This window comes from Oryctolagus cuniculus, chromosome 18 (genome assembly GCF_964237555.1).
Source record: "Oryctolagus cuniculus chromosome 18, mOryCun1.1, whole genome shotgun sequence".
Classification (NCBI taxonomy): Eukaryota; Metazoa; Chordata; class Mammalia; order Lagomorpha; family Leporidae; genus Oryctolagus; species Oryctolagus cuniculus.
The window spans coordinates 60,333,121-60,351,743 of NC_091449.1; the positions used below are offsets into that span (position 1 = coordinate 60,333,121).

Sequence of the window (18,623 nt, forward strand, 5' to 3'; positions counted from 1 at the left end):
ACTGTTTAAAGAGAAGCATTAATGCTGATGCAGAACCAGGGCAAATAAGTGAACACTGTTTAAAGAGAAGCGTTAATGCTGTCCCTTGAGAGCTCTGGTTCCAGAGCGTTAGTCTACCCGATGCCTAGCCACAGACTTGGCTCCCCTCCAATCTCCTATGTCATTTTTTTTAAAGATTTATTTTGTTAATTTGAAAGGCAGAGTTACAAATGAGAGAGAAGGAGAGAGAGGAAGACAGAGATTGTCCATGTGCTGGTTCACTCCCCAAATGGCTCTAACAGCCAAGGTTGGGCCAGACTGAAGCCAGGAGCTTCTTCCAGGTCTCCCACATGGATGTAGGAGCCATCTGCTGCTGCTTTCCCAGGCACATTAACAAGGAGCTGGATCAGAAGTAGAGCAGCCAGGGCTAGACCCGGCATCATATGGGATGCTGGCACTGCAGGTGATGGCTTAATCTGTTACATCACAACACCGGCCCCTCTAACTTCCTACTTCTAACATCTACTTCAAAGGCAGTGCTTGTCAACTGGGAGCAATTTTGTCCTTCAGGGGACAGATGGCAGTGTCTGGTGGCATTTTTGGCTCTCACAATTGGAGTACTACTGGAATCTAGTGAGTAGTAACTACAGATTGTGCCAAACATCTCACACAATACACAGGGACAGCCCCACAGCCAAGAATTAGCCAAGGAGCAAAATTCTGCTCTCAGAACTTAGTGAGCTGGTCCTTTTAGAAAATGCATTTATGCTACTGGAATACTGGAGAAATTCCTTGTATTCGCATCCTGAGCAGTGCCCAAGCACCAAGAGATTGTAACTAAATCTCACACTCCCCCAGCAGAAGGCCCAAGGTGTCTCAGGCTTGTTAGCAACACTGAATGTCCAATTGTGGGGAGCATGATAGACTGTTGTAAGCAGTCTGTTTCCCTCTTTTTCAGCTGAGTGGGACCTTGGTCTTGCTCGGTTCTAGGATCCTTGATTTCATCACCTATAAGGTATGCACCTCTACAAAGCTTGTACAAAGCTGTTGTGAAGCTTAAGGGAGAGGATGCCTGTAAACCAGTCAGCTGGCTGCTGCTGGCTCACTCTCAGAATGCAATAAACACAGTCATTGGCATCATTACTATCACTATTGCCTACAGGAGACAGAGCTCAGCTATTTTCATCAGCGTTATTACGCCAGATCTATTTCAGTTTCTTAAGTAGTCGTGGGTGCTGAGAGGCACTTGTACTTGTCGTTTCTTTATGCAAAGACCCTGTGCAGACTGGTGAACACTAGGAAAGGACTACAATGCAAAACCCCAGCAAATGGGACCTTGATGGGGCTAGATTTCAGCTGATCCCACCTGCACACACACGGAGAAACCAAACACTCTCCTGAGCTTCCTTCATCCCTGGGATAATTTCTCTAAAGCCTGCATGGAATCCCAAGTCATGAAGAAGGAGGCGGCTAATTATAGACTCACGTTCTACAAAGACCTGTCTGGCGGGTGTACATATGGAGCACCTGGCTTGTAACAGGGCCATTTAAGGTGTTCAATTTCATAACCATCCAGAAGCTAACAGACCTAATCCATCCAATCTGTGGAGGCACATGCCATAGAACTTGCTTTTGTTCCTCCCACAATGCTTGGAACCGCTCTGGCACACAGAAAATCCAAAAACTGTGACTCATGTTATCTGTACCTGGTGAGATCACTGTGTGTCCACTTGGACAGAAGGTACTTGAAATTGTCACTTTCTTTCCATAAACTATCACTGCTTCAATAAAAGTAGTGGAAAGTATGCCCTGGGGGCTAGGGCTCGGCACAGTGGTTAAGACACTGCTTGGGATGCCTGTGCTTCCAATTCCAGCTTCCTGCTGTGGTGCACCCTGGGAGGCAGTGGGTGATAACTCAAGAGCCTGAGTCCCTGCCACCCACGTGGGAGACCTGGATTGAGTTCTGGGTTCCTGGCTTCAGCCTAACACACTTCAGCTCTCCCAGACATTTCAGGAGTGAACCAGCAGATAAAAAAAACCTCTCTCTCTCTCTCTCTCTCTCTCTTTTCTGCCTTTCAAATAAATTTTTAAAAAATATCTTTTGGGGCTGGTGCTATGGTGCTGCAGGTTAAGCCATGGCCTGCAGTGCCAGCATCCCATATGCACACCTGTTGTAGACCAGACTGCTCCACTTCCAATCCAGCTCTCTGCTAGTGCTCCTGGGAAAACAGCAGAGGATGGCCCAAGGGCTTGGCCCTCTGCACCCACATGGGAGACCTGGAAGTAGCCCCTGGCTCCTGGCTTTGCTGTGCCTCAGCCCTGGCCACTGCAGCCATTTGGGGAGTCAACCAGCAAATGGAAGTCTCGTCTCTCCTCTCCTCTCCTCCCCTCCTCCCTTCCCCTCCTCTCTTCCCTCCCTCTCTCTGTAACTGTGCCTTTCAAACAAATGAATAAATCTTTTTAAAAAATCTGTTAAAGATTCTGCAAACATTTCCTACTATTTGGCATGAACATGACTTCAGTTCCTTATTAGCATGGGGAAATCACTACTGCCTCCTCAAGTTCTTTGAAACTACTTATCTGTTACGGGATCTTCCCAGACCCAGCCTGTCATGTGACTCCAGAGGATCCAACCATCACACAAAGCCACAACTCAGGGATCAACCCGATCTGACCCTCCATGAACCTAAGTGTGGAATAAGAGTGATGAAATCTGCCCACTCCTCTCCCTTACACATCCCCCAGTCGGCCTCAGAGCAGGAACGGAAGTTGCTGGAAGACGCTGCCTCCCTTGGCCACTTACTTTTATTCCTTAATATACTGAGACTGTTTTTGTCTCATTGCCATGGCAACACAACCTCAAGGCTAATAAATATTCCTCGTTGCTTAGGGGGAGAAAAACCACAGCTGACAGCAAGCAGGAAAGAGGCAAGAAAGATGAAGGGAGCCCTTTTCTCTTCCCACGTGTGCCTCAGTAAACGGGCAAAGATAACTGAGCATCAGACTTTACAGTCACACAGGCTGGGACAGAGCGAACACATGGAAGATTCCTGGGCTGTCTCGACCACCTGCTTCCATCACTAATTAGAATGGATGAAGGTAAATCAAAGGACCACGATGCCATCTCTCTTTGGTGGAGAATCTCCCAAAACACAGGTCATTTGAGAAAATCCTTTCACTGCTTAGGGAATCATCTGAGTCCCAGACATCCTAAAATGACCTTAAAGATGAAGTGGGTTGCAACAGATGGCTCACTGTCCTGCCTCCAGTGTGGTTGTTCCCTTTGCCAATAACCTCTGTTTCCAGGTTCTCTGCCTCTATTGCCTGCTCTCCAGGATGCCTGCGTGGGGCCCAGCTCTGATTAAGTCCATGCAGAGACCACTCCCTACCCCCTACCACCTGCAGAAGACAGCCCAAGGGACACAGCTCCACACGGTGCCCAGGTCGCACCATGTCCCCCACTCAATTCCCCAGGACTTGGTTCTCATGCAAGAGAGTACACTTTCTCTCCCTGGAAAAATGCCTCACACTCTTCAAAACTGTGCAGATGCCACTTTTCTGAGCTGAGTCACGTCCTCCCCTGAGCCCACCACCTCTTCATTTGTCCCTAGAGCCCAGCTCTTCTCTGCTCTACTGGGACTATCTCCAGGCCTCTTCACTCCTCTCTGAGCCTGCGGGCTTCTCCAGGGCAGGGCTTGTGCATTAGCGTCTCTGCAGGCTGCCTGGCCTGTAGCAGGTAGGACTTTTTACTTCTGCAAAGATGGGCTGTTTGATGGAAAGGCTATCTTCTCCCACCTGGAGAGACTGGAATGACACTCTCAACTTCTCCAAGACCAAGCTTCTAAGGAACCCAAATGCCTTGGGCTACAAAATGTCATCAAACACACACACCCTGGGTCCTGGCAATACAGTATGACAGGTCAGCATTTGGGTGCTGGAGTTCTTGTTATAGTTGTTTGAGGAAGAAAGGGTCCAATTCATATTATGTAAATTCTTTTCTGGAAAATTCAGAGTATGATCAAGAGCAGTGCTATTAGAATCCTGACACCACTCTCGCCAGTTCTGCCTTCACACCAGGTACCCATCACCACGGTTCCAGGATGAGTAACCGGCAGTCATTGTGGTTCCCTGTTTGCCTTCCTTCCCCACATCTTTCTGGTGCCTTTTAAGTTAAATCCCAGACCTAGCATAATTTTATCTGTAAATATTTCATACACAGTATCAGTTCAAATCTAGCCTTTCCACCTATTATGCAGGTGGTGGGAGGCAGGTTTATTGGCCTCCACAACCCTCATAAATGTGAGATGAGAATCATTAAGGTTCATCCATCACAGGGTTAGGATGAGGAGCAGACAGACTAGTCCATGGGAAACACCTGACCCAGAGCACAAGCCTAGTTCATGTGCAAGTGATCAGTGTCAGGCATCAACAGCACTGTCATTGTCTTCACTGCCTTCACAACACAGTCCCAAGCATTTAGGACATGAAAGATGTAAGACTGTGGCTACCAATAATCAAGAATGAGGCAGCAGAATCGGGCAGAGGGGAGCATGCAGAAGCTGGAACCCAGAGACCCAGTGGGAACTAGAAAAAGAATCCTGTGGGGACAATGAGGCAGCCTTGGATGGGTATTGAGAGGGGAGACGGTACACACGAAGAAGTTAGCACAAAGACCTCAGCTGACTGGCTACAGCAGGGGGCGTCCTTCTGCAAGCAAAGATCATGTGTGGATTCTGGGGGCCTGGAGAGGGGAAATTAAAGAGGAGGAGGAAGTGGGAGAGATCGTTTCTTCTTAGACTCCTTCTCTCTGTGTAGCAATGGGCACCCCAGGAAGGGCATCTTGACCTGGGCTGTGTGGCCGCTGACTAGGATAAGGCAATGTTTGTCCTGGCCATTGTGAAGCTTGGTGCTCCTTGTTGGTTTTGTTGTGGAGTTCCATACACATCTCCAGACTGCGCTACCACAAGTCTTCCCTCAGTCCTGGCTCTGCAACCTTGCCTCCCTGTGGTGGTGATCAAAGTTAAGTTGGTGGTGGGGTTGCCACTGTGGCACAGCGGGTTAATCCTGCACCTGCGGCACCAGTTCCAGTACCGGCTGCTCCACTTCCAATCAAGCTCTCTGCCAATGGCCTGAGAAACAGCAGAGGATGGCACAGGTGCTTGGGCCCCTGAATCCACGTGAGAAACCCGGAGGAGGTTCCTGGCTCCTGGCTTTGGGTCAGCCCAGTTCTGGCCCTTGTGACCATTTGGGGAGTGAACTAGAAGATGGAAGCTGGAGCTTCTTTCAGGTCTCCCACATGGGTGCAGGGGAGTTGGGCCATCTTCTACTGCTTTTCCAGGCCATAGCAGAGAGCTGGATTGGAAGTGGAGCACTTGGGACTCAAATCGGTGCCCATATGGGATGCTGGCACTATAGGCAGTAGTTTTACCCACTGTACCACAGCACTGGCCACTCGTGTTCATTTTTAACAACATTATTTCTTGCAGATATTATTTGTGTGTGTGTTGTATAGATGCTGTCACACTAGCTATGCAGTTACTTATACAATTTATTATTTCAGTAAGAAACGGGAAGAAGTGATCCTACAGGGAGATCCTATAAATCCCCTTAGCCACTCTATGGATGCAGTTTGCCTCCATAACTGTGATGGAGAACATTTCTGTTGTCTTAAGTCATCCAGTTAGTGTTACTTTGGAACATCAGCCCCAGAAGTGAATGTAATTCCCCAGCGTTACCATGTGGGTGTAATTGTTCTAAAAAATGAAAGAATGGTTAGTTTAGCTATAGACTGGGTCTAATTTTCCAAGGCATTATTTCTGGGTTCTCCTCCATAAGAAGATAATTATTTATTTGGCTGTAGTTATAGCCAAATGCAGGTTTGTTTTTCCCCTAAAGACATATTCATTTATTTGAAAGACAAAGTTACATAAAGACAGAGGCAGATAGAGGTCTTCCATCCACTGGATCACTCCCCAGATGGCCCCAGTGGCCAGAGCTGGGCTGATCTGAAGCCAGGAGCCAGGAGCTTCCTCTGGATCTCCCACGCAGGTGCAGGGGCTCAAGGACTTGGGCCATCACCTACTGCTTTCCTAGGCCATAGCAGGGAGCTGGATCAGAAGCAGAGCAGCCAGGATTTGAGCCAGCACCCATATGGGATGCTGGCACTGCAGCCGGTGGCTTTACCCACTACGTCACAGCGCCAGCTCCACAAATGCAGTTTTTATTGCTGGACCTGTGTTTCATTGGCACAGTACTGATTTGCATTTCTTAAGGATGTGCATTCTCCACTAGGCACTGGTGCACACCAGATTCTGCTGTCTCCTTTTGAGACGAGACAGGCCCAGCTGCTACGCTCTGCTTCTGAGGTTTCTACTCATTTCACACCCAAGATGCCCTGGGCTGTGGGTGGCTTTGGTAGCCTGCTGGTTCCACCTTTTCACCCATGTCCTGTGTCCGCATCATGGAAATCAGCCCCTCCTGCCATCAGCAGACCTAGCTCAGCCACTGGGTCGTTTGGAGGACCCCATAGTGTGGGACCCCAGTGAGTGGGTTTCATTGATGGCAAAACATTATCCTGAAGGTTTCTTCATGCGCTGAGCACAAGTGAAGTTGTTGGATGCTTGTGCAGAACCAGCTCCAAGATCTGCTGCCTTCTCTGTGGCCCTAGAATGGAACAGCTGCGGCTCTCTGCTTTCCTAGATGCTGGGATTTTTCAGTCCAAATATTGAACAGGGCCCTACCCGGATATGCAGAAGTGAAATATTGTAAACCCTCTCCTGAGCATGTCAGCCAAGCAGCCGGCTTCTCTTTCTTGTTCCTCCCACAACTTCCCCAAGCACGATGGGGGGACTCCTGGTGAGCACTCAGTATTAGTTACAGGAGGCATTGTTTGAATTCAAAGATTCAAAACCCTCAGAGCCCCTGAGTACCAAAAGCAGGTGCTTTGCCAGTATCAACAAATTGGTCTATTGTGAGGCCAACGCATCCCATTTGAAAAGCAGCACATGTAGGGCAGGCACTTTGCCCAGCAGCTAAGGTGCCTGCATCCCACAGTGGAGCCCCCAAGTTCAAGTCCTGGCTCTGGCTCCTGACTTCGGCTTCCTACTATTGCAACCCCTGGGAAGAGCAGTGGCTGCTCAAGTGCCTGCCAGCCGTGTGGGAGGCCTGGATTGAGTTCCCGGCTCTCAGCTTCAGCCTCAGCCCAGCCCTGCCTACTGTGAGCATTTGAGAGTAAGCTTACTCTACCCCACAAAAAAAAAAAAAAAAAAAAAAAAAAAAAAAGTCTTTAAAAAAGAAGCCCATGTGATTCTAATGTATGCAGTCTTCAACCTGTATTTTGAGAAGAACAAATCTAACCAATGGGCTTTAAAAAAAAAAAAAAAGATTTTTTTATTTCAAAGTTGGAACTTCAGAGAGACACAGAGAAAGAGGCCTTCTATCCTCTGGTTCACTCCCCAGATGGCTGCAACAGCCGGGGCTGGGCCAGGCTAAAACCAGGAACCAGCAGCTTCTTTCAGGTCTCCCTTGTGGGTTGCAGGGCCCCAAGCACTTGGGCCATCTTTCTGCTGCTTTTCCCAGGCCATCAGCAGGGAGCTTGATCGAAACTGGAGCAGCCAGAACATGAACCAGCATCTGCATGAGATGCCAGTATCGCAGGCAGCGGTTTTACCCACTGTGCTGCAATGCCGACCCTATAACCAGTGAGCATCTTAACTCAGAAGCCATGCTATGTGCTTCCGGTACTGAGCATCTCTGAGCTGTGTACTGCACATTCTTGCCAGCACTGAGCATAGAACAGGACCAAATCTCTATGGGCAAGTCCCCATCCAAGTTACGTGGCTCGGGGGAGATAAGGCAAGTGCCTGCCCTTGCCAACAAGAGGGATGGAGTTGGAAAAAAATTTCTCATCAAACTGTCATTCTCAATGGAGGTCAATTTTGCACCCAAGGAACTTTTGCCAATGCATGGAAACATTTTTGTTTGTCACAACTGGGAGGCACAACTGACATCTATCTAGTAGATAGGTTACTGCAATGTACTGGATGCCTCCCCCCACCCCCAGTGAGGAATTATCAGATGCCAAATTCCCTGAGTTCCTATGCTGGGAAACCTTTTAGGAGAGAATGGAGTAAGAATCACCAGCCAGGAACAAGGAAAGTGCAGAGGGGGGCCAGCATTGTGGCAAAGTTGGAAAAGCTGGCGCCTGCAGTGCCGGCATCCCACATGGGCACCAGTTTGTGTCCTGGCTGCTGCACTTCCAATCCATCTCCCTGCTAGTGGCCTGGGAAAAGCAGTGGGAGATGGCCCGAGAGTTTGGGCTCCTTGCAGCCATGTGGGAGGCTGTTTGGCCATTTGGAGAGTGAACCAGCAGATGGAACCAACCAACCAACCTCCCTCCCCCCCCCCAACCCCATTTGTGCCTTTCAAATAAATGAATAAATCTTGAAAAAAATGTCGAGAGGAAATAATGTGTGACTGGGCTTCAACACAGGACCCAGCCCCTCTCCCACTTCTTCCCTCACCCCTGTTTGTATCCCATCCCATCCCACACCTAGCAACAGTGCTTCAAGCTTCATAGTTGAACCCAGCTTGGTTTGAACCCCAGCCTCTTCATATTCCTCCCTATAACCTTGAGTAAGCCGTTGGCTTCACTAAACCTCATTCTCATCTCAACTCCCCTCTATGAGAACAGAGACTCAAGCAGAAGGGGGGATATTTTTATGTACCCCTGATTGACAGCCTGACAAGCTCCCACTTACCCTGCAGGGCTGACACAATGAAGTGAGATCATGCTTGGAAGGTGCTTTGTGCAGCACCTGATAGCATTTATGTGTCAGCTGCTGTGATGACGGTGAACAACCTTCCCCACCACCCCATGGATTCACCACCTCTGCTTTTCCCTTGGTAGTTACCTGATTTGGGGTTCAGCACTTTACTTCAGACCCTTACCTTCTCTTAATACAACCTGTGGGTGAGTATGACTCTCAAATTACTATGTTCTTAGTATGAGAGAGGCTGCACCACTCCCCTTCCTTCTCTGTCAGGGGAAAGATTCCATAGAACTGCTCTTTAATCCAAGTAGGGGACAGCCAGCTCTCTGCAGGGGTATTCTCGTTGCAAATGCGTCTCACACTTAAGTCCACTGTGTACTTTAAACCACTCTCAGTTCCCAGTGCACCCCAGGCTTGGATGCAGTCTCTGTTAGATACCTCTAATTTTGTGTACAAGCCCCACTAACTCTTGCATTTGCCTAGGTGACATGGCCAATGTGTCTCAATTCCCTTAAGTACTGAGATACCCCAAATCCATGCAAACCAACCCACTGTCACCAAGCCTAAGGAAGTCACTGCTGCCTTCCAGGTTATGCCTTCCCTAATGTCAGCAGGTGTGGCTTTCATGCTTTTAAGTGATGGCAACCCACAGGAGAAGTTCCCAGGCTCTGGTGGGTCTTAGTGCTCCTTATAGTTATAACTCTTTTCCACATGTCCTTCCATTTGACAGTTCCAGGGAAAAACCTTCAGGCTTCATGGAATGACATACTTATCTATCCATGAACAAATAAAATCAATCTCATTGGGAAGCAAGCTGGTTACCTTATTACTAAGGAACTAGGGTCTTCCAAGCAGAAATAGCCTTGCTTTCTAACCTATGGATTTTGCTGAAAGATTCAAAACAAGAACCAGTTTAAAATATGTATTTTAAGTTTGAGGGGTGGGTATTTTGTTGCAGCAGCTAAGCCACAGCATGGGATATCTGTATTCAATATCAGAATGCTTGGTTTGAGCCCTGGCTGCTTCAGTTCTGATCCACCTCCTCCCAGGGTGCATCCCAAGAATCAACAGGTGGGTGGTTCAAGTGCCTGAGCATCGTCCACCCACATGTTGTGCTCTCTTCTTTGGCCTGACCCAGCCCAAGCATTTGTGGGCATTTGGGGAGTTGACCAGCAGATGGAAGATATCTCAGCTCTTCACACACACACACACACACACACATGCACGCACCACTGTCATCCGAGACACTGAGCTGGAACTATTTCCTGCTGCCTCCCAGCAGCTGCATTAGCAGGAAGCTGGATTGTAAGTGGAGCTAAGAATTGAAGCAGGCACTCCAGAAAGGGACACTGGTATCCAAAGTACTGTCTCCATCATTACGCCAAACACCTCCCCAAAATGTGTTACTTTTAAACACTGACTTCATATTTTCAGCAATTGTCAGTCCTTCCCAGGGTGGACGTCATTCATGAGTAATATTCCAAAGATGACTTTGTTGGATGGGCATCTTCATGATAGTACTGCTCATTTCTTCTTTCTCAAAGCTTTTAATGTATCACCAGAAGGCACAGTGATCTGTGGAATTATCTGTCTCTGGCTTTTCCCTCTTTTAGGTGGCTGTGCTTATTACTATTCACAGCACAAGCCAAGCGCTATGGTTATTAAGTAGTGTCATTTGTATCCTAATGACTTTGTGCCTTTCACACCGTTCAAAAGGAAATTGAATATTATGAAGCATTAAGTGAGACCCCAAACAAAGACTGAGCATTGGTAACCCTCATCGCATAAGTGTAAGCCAGCAGCTCAGGTGGAGGGGAGTGGAGCATGCTACCAGTGCATAGTAGCAACCTAGAATGCACTGTGGGTGACCGCATTCTGCAGACTCTTCATAAGGCAGCACCGAGGCCCCAGGCTCACTGCCCAGCACCTTGCTCCACATCCGCAATGATCCCAAGGTCATTGCCATTTTTTAGTCTCTCCTTCCACATATGCTCCCTGTGCGTGGTGTGGCCCTGTTGCCCTCTCGACTTCCTCTTCACCCTTCAAGTCCCAACCAAACTACTTCTTCACAGAGGCTCTCCCTGGTCTTCTTGATGAGCACAAATCCCCCATCCACATTCTCACGGCACCACCCAAACAATTATCAAGTGGCTCTGACAATCGGTGAGTCCTTCTTTGATTAAATCTGAATCCATGAAATGTAAGAGCAAGGGATCTTTTGTTTATTCCTCTTCTCACCATCTTCTTACCAGGGCTTAATGCCAAATATATGATCAATATGTTTGTTGAATGAAAAAAGAACATCATGGATATGGGTACCAGTGTCTAACAAGGAACAAGCAGCACACTTCTGTAGGATTTTTGAAAACATTTGCATGAAGGGAGCATTTGCTGAGATGCTTCAGGGTTAGGGAAATCAAGAGGGACATTGAGATGTCCAGAAGCTAGAAGCAGTCAGAACGTTCTAACCACCCTGAGTAGGAGCTGTGGTTGCAAAGGGGCGTGACTTCCACCAGAGACCTGTCTCAGGCAGGGATGAAGAAGGAAACACCCGAGCTCTCCCTGCTCCTGTCCTCTCACCTCCTGCCAGGATCTCCCAGTAGCCAGGTCCAGCTGGATGCCAGGAGACAAAGGACCAAGCAGATGCAGTAAACAGGGGGAATGAACAGAGACATCCAGAGAATGGATGAAGGGAGCACCCCAGAGAATGGCCAGAACCCCAAGACTGTAGCCCTTGAGTCTTCCAGAATGCCCATCTCTCCTAGTTCCTTGGAGGTGGAAGTAAGTACGACCCCAACTACTGCTCCTCCGCTAACGTGGTCTGAGCCAATCACACTTTCCCCATGGCTCATGCTCGGATTCTGAGATGGCCACAGGCTCTGTTTAGAGCATGAACCAGTGGCAACCCATCAGGGCTAACTGCACAAGTCAGGAGCTCTGCTCTAATAAGCCCAGTTACACAGGCTGAAAAGCTTTTCAATAAATTCTAGACCAGGATGCTGTGGTCCCCATGCTGAGGTCTGTCTTTAACCTTGAGGGTAACAGCTTGATCCACAAAGAGGATGGGCTTGGGGGATAAGACTATTTCTTGGCTATGAGACTGTTAACAAAGACACAAAAAATATAGGTGGCAAAAGTTGTGGAATGCTGGAAAAGGGATGTCCTTGGAGCACAGTGACCCAGCTTCTGTCCACTCCACTTTTCCGGATCTGCCCTAAGTCACTATGTCCAGGTTCAATGGCCATCATGCTTCCCCAGCTTGCCCTATCCCTGCCTCTGAGATCCCTGGACATGTTACAGTCTCCTACCTATGTTTTAGGAATGGAGATAGGAGAGGAAATGAAAGTTCCCCAAGGTTTCCCCTTCTCACTGTAGCCTGGATCATTCACGGACTCCCCTACATACAAGTGCATGGCAAACTCTTAAACAGTCACTCACTCAACTCAGGATGATACTGGTTGGGCCTCTTCACCCCCATCCTCTCTCCTTAGCTCCAGTGCGAGTATTTCCTGCCAGACAATTTCCCATGTGGGAGGCCTAGATTGTATTCCAAGCTCTTGGTTTTGGCCTCCATCCAGCCCTGGCTATTAAAGGCATTGGGGGATGAAGCAGCAGACAGGATTTCTCTGTGTGTGTGTGTGTGTGTGTGTGTGTGTGTGTGTGTCTGCCTCTCTCCCCCCTTCTATGACTCTCAAGTAATTAAATAGCCTAGGGCAGCAGACCACTGATGTTGCAAGCACGCCCAAGGTGGCAAGAGAGCCCAGAGAAGAAGTACATGAGCCAAACGTGAGTCAGCAGTGAGAATCACACAGCAAAGGCCTGGAAAGGCTCGGGTCTAAGTTGACAGACAAATCTGAGCTAACTCCAGATCACAACACTACAGGGAGACCAGGACACACAGGGGCAAAGCCGAGAGTCTGGTGAGCCTGGCACATCTGAAATGGTGGGAGTGGGGGTGGGGGGCCGAAGGACAGCAGTGGAGCTGGCAAAGGCAATGGCCGTCAGCTCCGGAAACGCCGGTCCAGTGTGGCCCAGCAGCACCACCATGCGAGCCACGTGCCAAGCTTTCAGTGTTCCAGCAGCCAGATCCAGAGCATTTAATGTATCATATTAGATACATCTAAAATGTTGTCATTTCAACAGTCAGTGTCAGTCATTCTTACTGATCTTTATCATTCATTTGTGTGTGTGTGATTACCACATCTTGGTCCCATGTGTGTTGTTTAATTTGTATTTGCTTATTTGAAAAGCAGAGACAGACAGAAAGCTCTCCCGTCCAAATGCTCACAAGCGACACCACTGAGCCAGGCAGGCCAGAGCTAGCAACCAGGAGCCAAGAACTCAACGCAGGTCTCCCTTCTCCCTTGTGGGTGCCAGGAACCTAAGGACTTGAGCAGTCTTCTGCTGCCCACCACGGTGTGCATGAACAGGAAGCTGGGAGTGGGAGTAGAGCCACAACTCAAACCAAGGCAACTCCAGTATAAGGTGCAGGCATCCCAGGCAGCATTTTTTAAGTACTGCACCAAACACCTGCCCTCCCCCCATGTATCTTGCAGCGCTGCACAGAGGCGTGGACCAGTCTGGTTGCAGGTGCTCAAGTGCCCCACCTGCTGAGAGCTCCTGGATTAGATCGTGCAGACCTAGCACAGCTCTCTTACCAATACAAAGGAGCAGGTTTTAAGCGGACCAGTGCTCTCCCAAGATCTCTGTGGCAGCCACAAGGGAGACAGTCTTCCCAGGTGTTACAGCTTTTCCTGCAGCCTGTCGCCACCATCTTCTGTCTACATCTGTTTTACAAACAGGCACTGTAGGAGCAAAGCCTCTTCCCGCAGCCTTTACCCTGGCCCTCGGCTGTCGGGGGTAGTTCTGGGGTGCAGCCAGCAGAGCCTTGTGCCAGGTTCGGGTCTGGCTCTTAAGCCTTCTCCCACCCTTCAGGTGGCAGCTGGAGCCAGACCACTGGATTTTTCATCTCTGGGCTCCTCGCTCCTGGCAGCAAGCATTTGCCCAAAAGGCTTAGGGTGTGGATACAATGAAGCAACATCGGAAATACTACAGGCCCTGTTGTGGGAGAAGGAAGGATCAAAAGCAGGAGTTTCCTCCCCCCACCCCACGCTGTCATCCAAAGGGCTCCTTGACATCTCGAAGCTCGGCCCAAGGGGACTAAGATGATGGAAATTCTGATAGTGAGACAGCAGGACAGGCTACACAAAGGGTCTCTTCAAACACTCCTGGCCCTTTATCAGTTCCTCACACAAGGAGCTTCAAGTCAGTTCATTTTGGAAAGAAATGTCCCAAAAGTATGCAGATTAGAGGCAGCCCTGCAGGGGGCTTTTCCCCTAGCATCACAATCAGCTTCTACTGCTGAGAAAACAGCTTTCCCTTTCCCTGGGCTCTGACTGGAGAAGCAGCTTAAAAACCAGAACCTAATCTCCTCGGAGTTCCCAGGTGTTTAATGATTTGCCAGGGCGATAAAAAACTGAGTTCCAGGGAGCCCTTATGTGAGACAGTAGCTCCCGCTTTGCTCCGCCTTTGGGTAGCAAATCAAAGGGCACGGTCTCCGAGGAGAGGAGAAAAAAATTTCAGTTGTGACGTCTGGCAGAATGGAGTCAGAACCACAGATCTATCACCAGCAGCCATGTAATCATCAGGTACATTGTTTATATGTTTTAACATCAGGGTACTTATCTGTAAAATGGACATCCCGGATACCTTACAAGGTAATAATTACGTGTGCAAGTGTATTAGCTACTATTACCGCACTTGTCCCCAACACTTCAAGGAGTATTTAGGATGCCCCCGGTTTCTAAAGGCAAGGCCTCTGGGGGTGGCCTGGCTGGGGTCTTTGGCCCCCACCGGGCTTCACTCAAAATGCCAGCTGGGCTGTGGTCTCATTTAAAGGCTGGACTAGGGGCCAGTGTTGTGGTGCAGTGGATTGAACCACTTCTTGTGACATCGTCATCCTATACGGGAGCACTGGTTGGAGTTCCAGCGGCTCTGCTTCTGATCCAGCTTCCTGTTCATGAGCCTGGGAAGGCAGTGGTTGCTGGCCCAAGCACTTGTGTCCCTGACACCCTTGTAGGAGACCCAGATAGAGTTCTAGACTTCTGACTTTGACCTGACTGCTGTAGCCACTGGGGGTCTGACTGCACCAGCAGATGAAGATTCTGTTTTTTCTCTGTCGCTCTGCCTTTCAAATAAATAAGAGGGGCTGGCATTGTGCTATGGCGGGTTAAGCCGCTGCCTACAGCACAGACATACCATATGGAGCAATCCTGGCTGCTCCACTTCCAGGCGTATTAGCAGGGAGCCAGATTGGAAAAGCAGTAAGAAGGGCCTAAGTGCTTGGGCCCCTGCACCCCATGTGGAAGATACAGATGAAGCTCCTAGGTCAGGCCTGGCCCAGCCGTAGCCATTGTGGCCAACTGGGGAGTGAACCAATGGATGAAATCTCCCTCTTTCACCCTTGCTCTCTAACTCTGCCTTTCACATAAATAAAACAAACCTTTAAAAAAAAAATCTGAAGCTAATGATGGTTTAAAAATGAATCAATACAAGAAATCTTTAGAGAAAAAAAAAGGCTTGGCTATAAGAGGCTGATTGCAAGCTCTCTCGGTGGTTGTGGACAGGATCCAGCTCCTCAAGGCTTTGGGGCTGAGGCCATCACTTCCGGTTGGCTCGAGACAGTCCTCAGCTCCTTGCCATGTGTTGGATCCACAGAGCAGCTCATGACACAGCTGCTTCTGTCCTCAAAACAAGGACACAATATGACCCACAGAAAGATGGAAGCCACGGTCTTTAATAACCTGCTCCCGGAAGTCACTTCCCGTCACGTTTAGCTGGGTTCTAGTGGAGGAAGTCTCCAGGTCCAGCTACACTCGAGCAGAGCAGAGCAGAGTCCCCTCGGGGCCCGGGCACCAGCAGGCGGAGATCTCCAAGAGCCACCGCAGAAGCCATCCGCCACACTTGTAGGACCCTCAGCGAGGACAGTCTGCCCTCTGATTCTGCGCATTCTGCAGCCATGGATCCAGCCAACCGCTGATCAAAAATATTTATAAACCCAAGTTGCATCTGTACCGACCATGTACAGACTTTTTTCTTGTTGTGATTCCCTACACACTCGTCTAAGAACGGTTTGCATAGGATTTATGCCATCTTAGGTATTGCAAGTTATCTGTAAATTATATCAGGCATTTAGAAGGAAGTGCATGGGTTAGATGCAAATATGAGGGGTCTTCAGAAAATTCATACAAAAAAAGCAATCAGAAGAAGATGCACATTTTCCAGGAACTTTTTGAAGCCTCACATACAGGCTGCACCATTTTCTATCAAGGACTTGGGCATCCGGGTTTTGGAACACATGAGCGTCTTCCATGGATACTCACAACTGAAGTGGGTGTTGTCAGGACAGAGTGTGAAAGCTCTTCCAACAGCAACCACCACGGCATAAGCAACGTAGCGGGAATGCACTGGGTTGTACCTCAGGGGAAGGCAGCTTAGCAGCCACACAAGACCATCAGTCTTCATGCTAACCGGCGCCTGGTTACTCAAAGACTGCATTTAAAGATGCATTAATTTATTCTAAATGCTGATGTTACACCATGTTGCCAAATAACAGTATCTGGACACTGGAGTTAAAAAACACTCATTTTCCCTACCTACTGTCTTTGTCATATCTCCATATCCCTTTCTAGATACTCCAGAAAAGTCCATGTTTTTAGAGATGTAAATGAAATGTGTGTCTGTTTTCCCATTTATCCGTGTGTGTGAGTGTTAGGAACTTTCTATCTTTATATCCTTTAACAGCTGCACAGCATTTCCCCCGAGTAGATGACCAGAGCCATCGTCTCCTTACTGGGACGTCTCTATGACGTATGAATTGTCCCAACCTTTTGCCACTAAAAGCAGTGCTGTGACCAACCACCCTTTGTGCGATTTTTTTTTTTCTCCCATAAATTGAATTATGTCTTCAGTAGGAAGTTCCAGAAAAGCAAGCAGAGTATAAACAGTTTCAGGGCTCCATCAAATTGAGCTTTTCTATCAGCAAATACGGCTGCTGCAGCCACAGGCTGAGCTCTCTAAGGCAGGCCCTGTACCTCCCCCTTGGTTTTGTAAATCATTGACTGTGGACTAGGTGAATGAATATAAATATGTTAAAAGCTGAAGCTGCAGAACAAACACTTAGGCCGCATCTGTTGAAGACCCTCTGCCCTTGCTGTTTTAGTCAGGGGGCGCTGGGTTTCATTTAGATTTCACTCCGCTGTGGCGGGCAGAGGGGCGCAGCACCTGGCCCTGCAGGGCCGACCCCCGCCCATCGGCGCTCACAGCGCCCCCTACAGTTCCCTTTTCTGGACTGTCTGGGTCAGGTTAGCCAAGCTCAGAATGAAAGTTAACACCCTGAAGTGGGCAGGGCTGGAATAACCCTCGAAAATCCTTTGGTCGGTCGAAATTCAGTATGACTGATAATGCCCTGCCACCTTGCACCGTGCAATACTCTGTAACTCTGGACAACCTTTACACCTCAGTTTTTTAAATTATTTTGGACAGGGTCGCAGCATCTGAGAGGTACGGCCAGGCTGGTGCGCACCCCCATATCGCGCCCACGTCGCCGGCTTAGCCTCTTGGCTTGGGCCGCAGCGCCCTCTGGCGGGTGCAGGTCGGTGTGCGTTCCGGGCACCCTGTTCCCTTGGGTCACTGCTGGCCTAACCAGCGTTTGCTTCTCCCGGCCTCTCTCAGGTGAAAGAGGCCATGCAGCGGATCCACGACCGAGGGAACATCGGCAAGTTAATCCTGGATGTGGAAAAGACCCCGACGCCACTGGTGAGTCAAAGTCAGAGGGACCCCATCAGGTGCACAGAAGGCAGGGGTCTGCAGCTTGCAGCACAGGTGGGACAGAGGGCAACACAGGCAGCTGGGGGGGCTGGTGGGGGAGACCAGGGCAAACCAATGAGTGCAGATGAGGGAGCAGTCCCAGCTTGAGTGCTAACGAGGACAAGCAGATGCTTCCCTGATAGCGTTTTAAGAGTAATCTACGGGCGTATAGAGGAGAGGACAGAGAAATAGAACAGCCTATCACAGGTGCAAGGTCTTGGCTCCCCGAGGTGGGACGATTTCCTGATAAAGTGTGACAAATCCACATCCACGTGCCCAACAGAACGGTGCCAGCTGCCTCTGCCACTGCTCCCTCCACGCCATGACGCCGCTGAGTTTCATTTCTTTTACTGGAACAAAACCCTTATCTCTGAGAGCCACGACCAGAGGGCAGCATGTCAGCATGGCTCCTGTCTGCTCTCACAAGGCCTGCTACAGAGGCAGGGGAGTGCCTGGTGCAGAGACCAATGCACAGACCAGCACACTACATGGGTTCCAAGCCCAGCTCTGAGCTCCAGGTAATAACCAGGCCACGGTACTTTGCTGCCCGAGCTTTGGTGCCCTGCCTGTGACATGGAGGTGGGTATGTCCCCACAAGTCAGCTAGAATGACAGCCCAACCTCTAGGCGAGGCCTAACAAAGAAAGTTCTTAGAGAAAGGCCTTTTCTTCTTGGCTGACCCGTGTGTCTTGCAGCTGTACCATTCCTTTTGAAAAGACAAAAGTCGGAAATGTCTTGCATAGTTCAGTCCAAAGTGTGCAATTTTACAAACCTTTCTTTGGCTTCTATAACCAGAGTGGAGTGAGGCAGGATCCCCATCCCGGTTGATGAAGGACAGTTTAATAAGAGGGCATTTTCCAGCGTTTGAGTGACCAATAACCGTGTGGATATGGTTTATTAAATGCTTGATAGGCCCCAGGACTGTTTGAAGTTGGAATGAGGGGATAAGGGCAGGAAGAAAAAGGGGTATGGTGTCCTGGGCCTCCTGGGCTCCCATGATGTGGCC

General features: G+C 49.2%; 1 protein-coding gene across 1 annotated transcript in view; it reads left to right on the plus strand.

The window, feature by feature from the left end:
• The window catches only part of VAT1L (vesicle amine transport 1 like), a 169,044-nt gene that overhangs the window by 147,161 nt on the left and 3,260 nt on the right, over window positions 1-18,623 (plus strand). Inside the window, exon 8 of the mRNA XM_008257643.4 lies at window positions 17,484-17,567. Within this exon, the coding sequence (XP_008255865.1) occupies window positions 17,484-17,567 (84 nt within the window). The remainder of the gene's footprint in view (window positions 1-17,483; window positions 17,568-18,623) is intronic.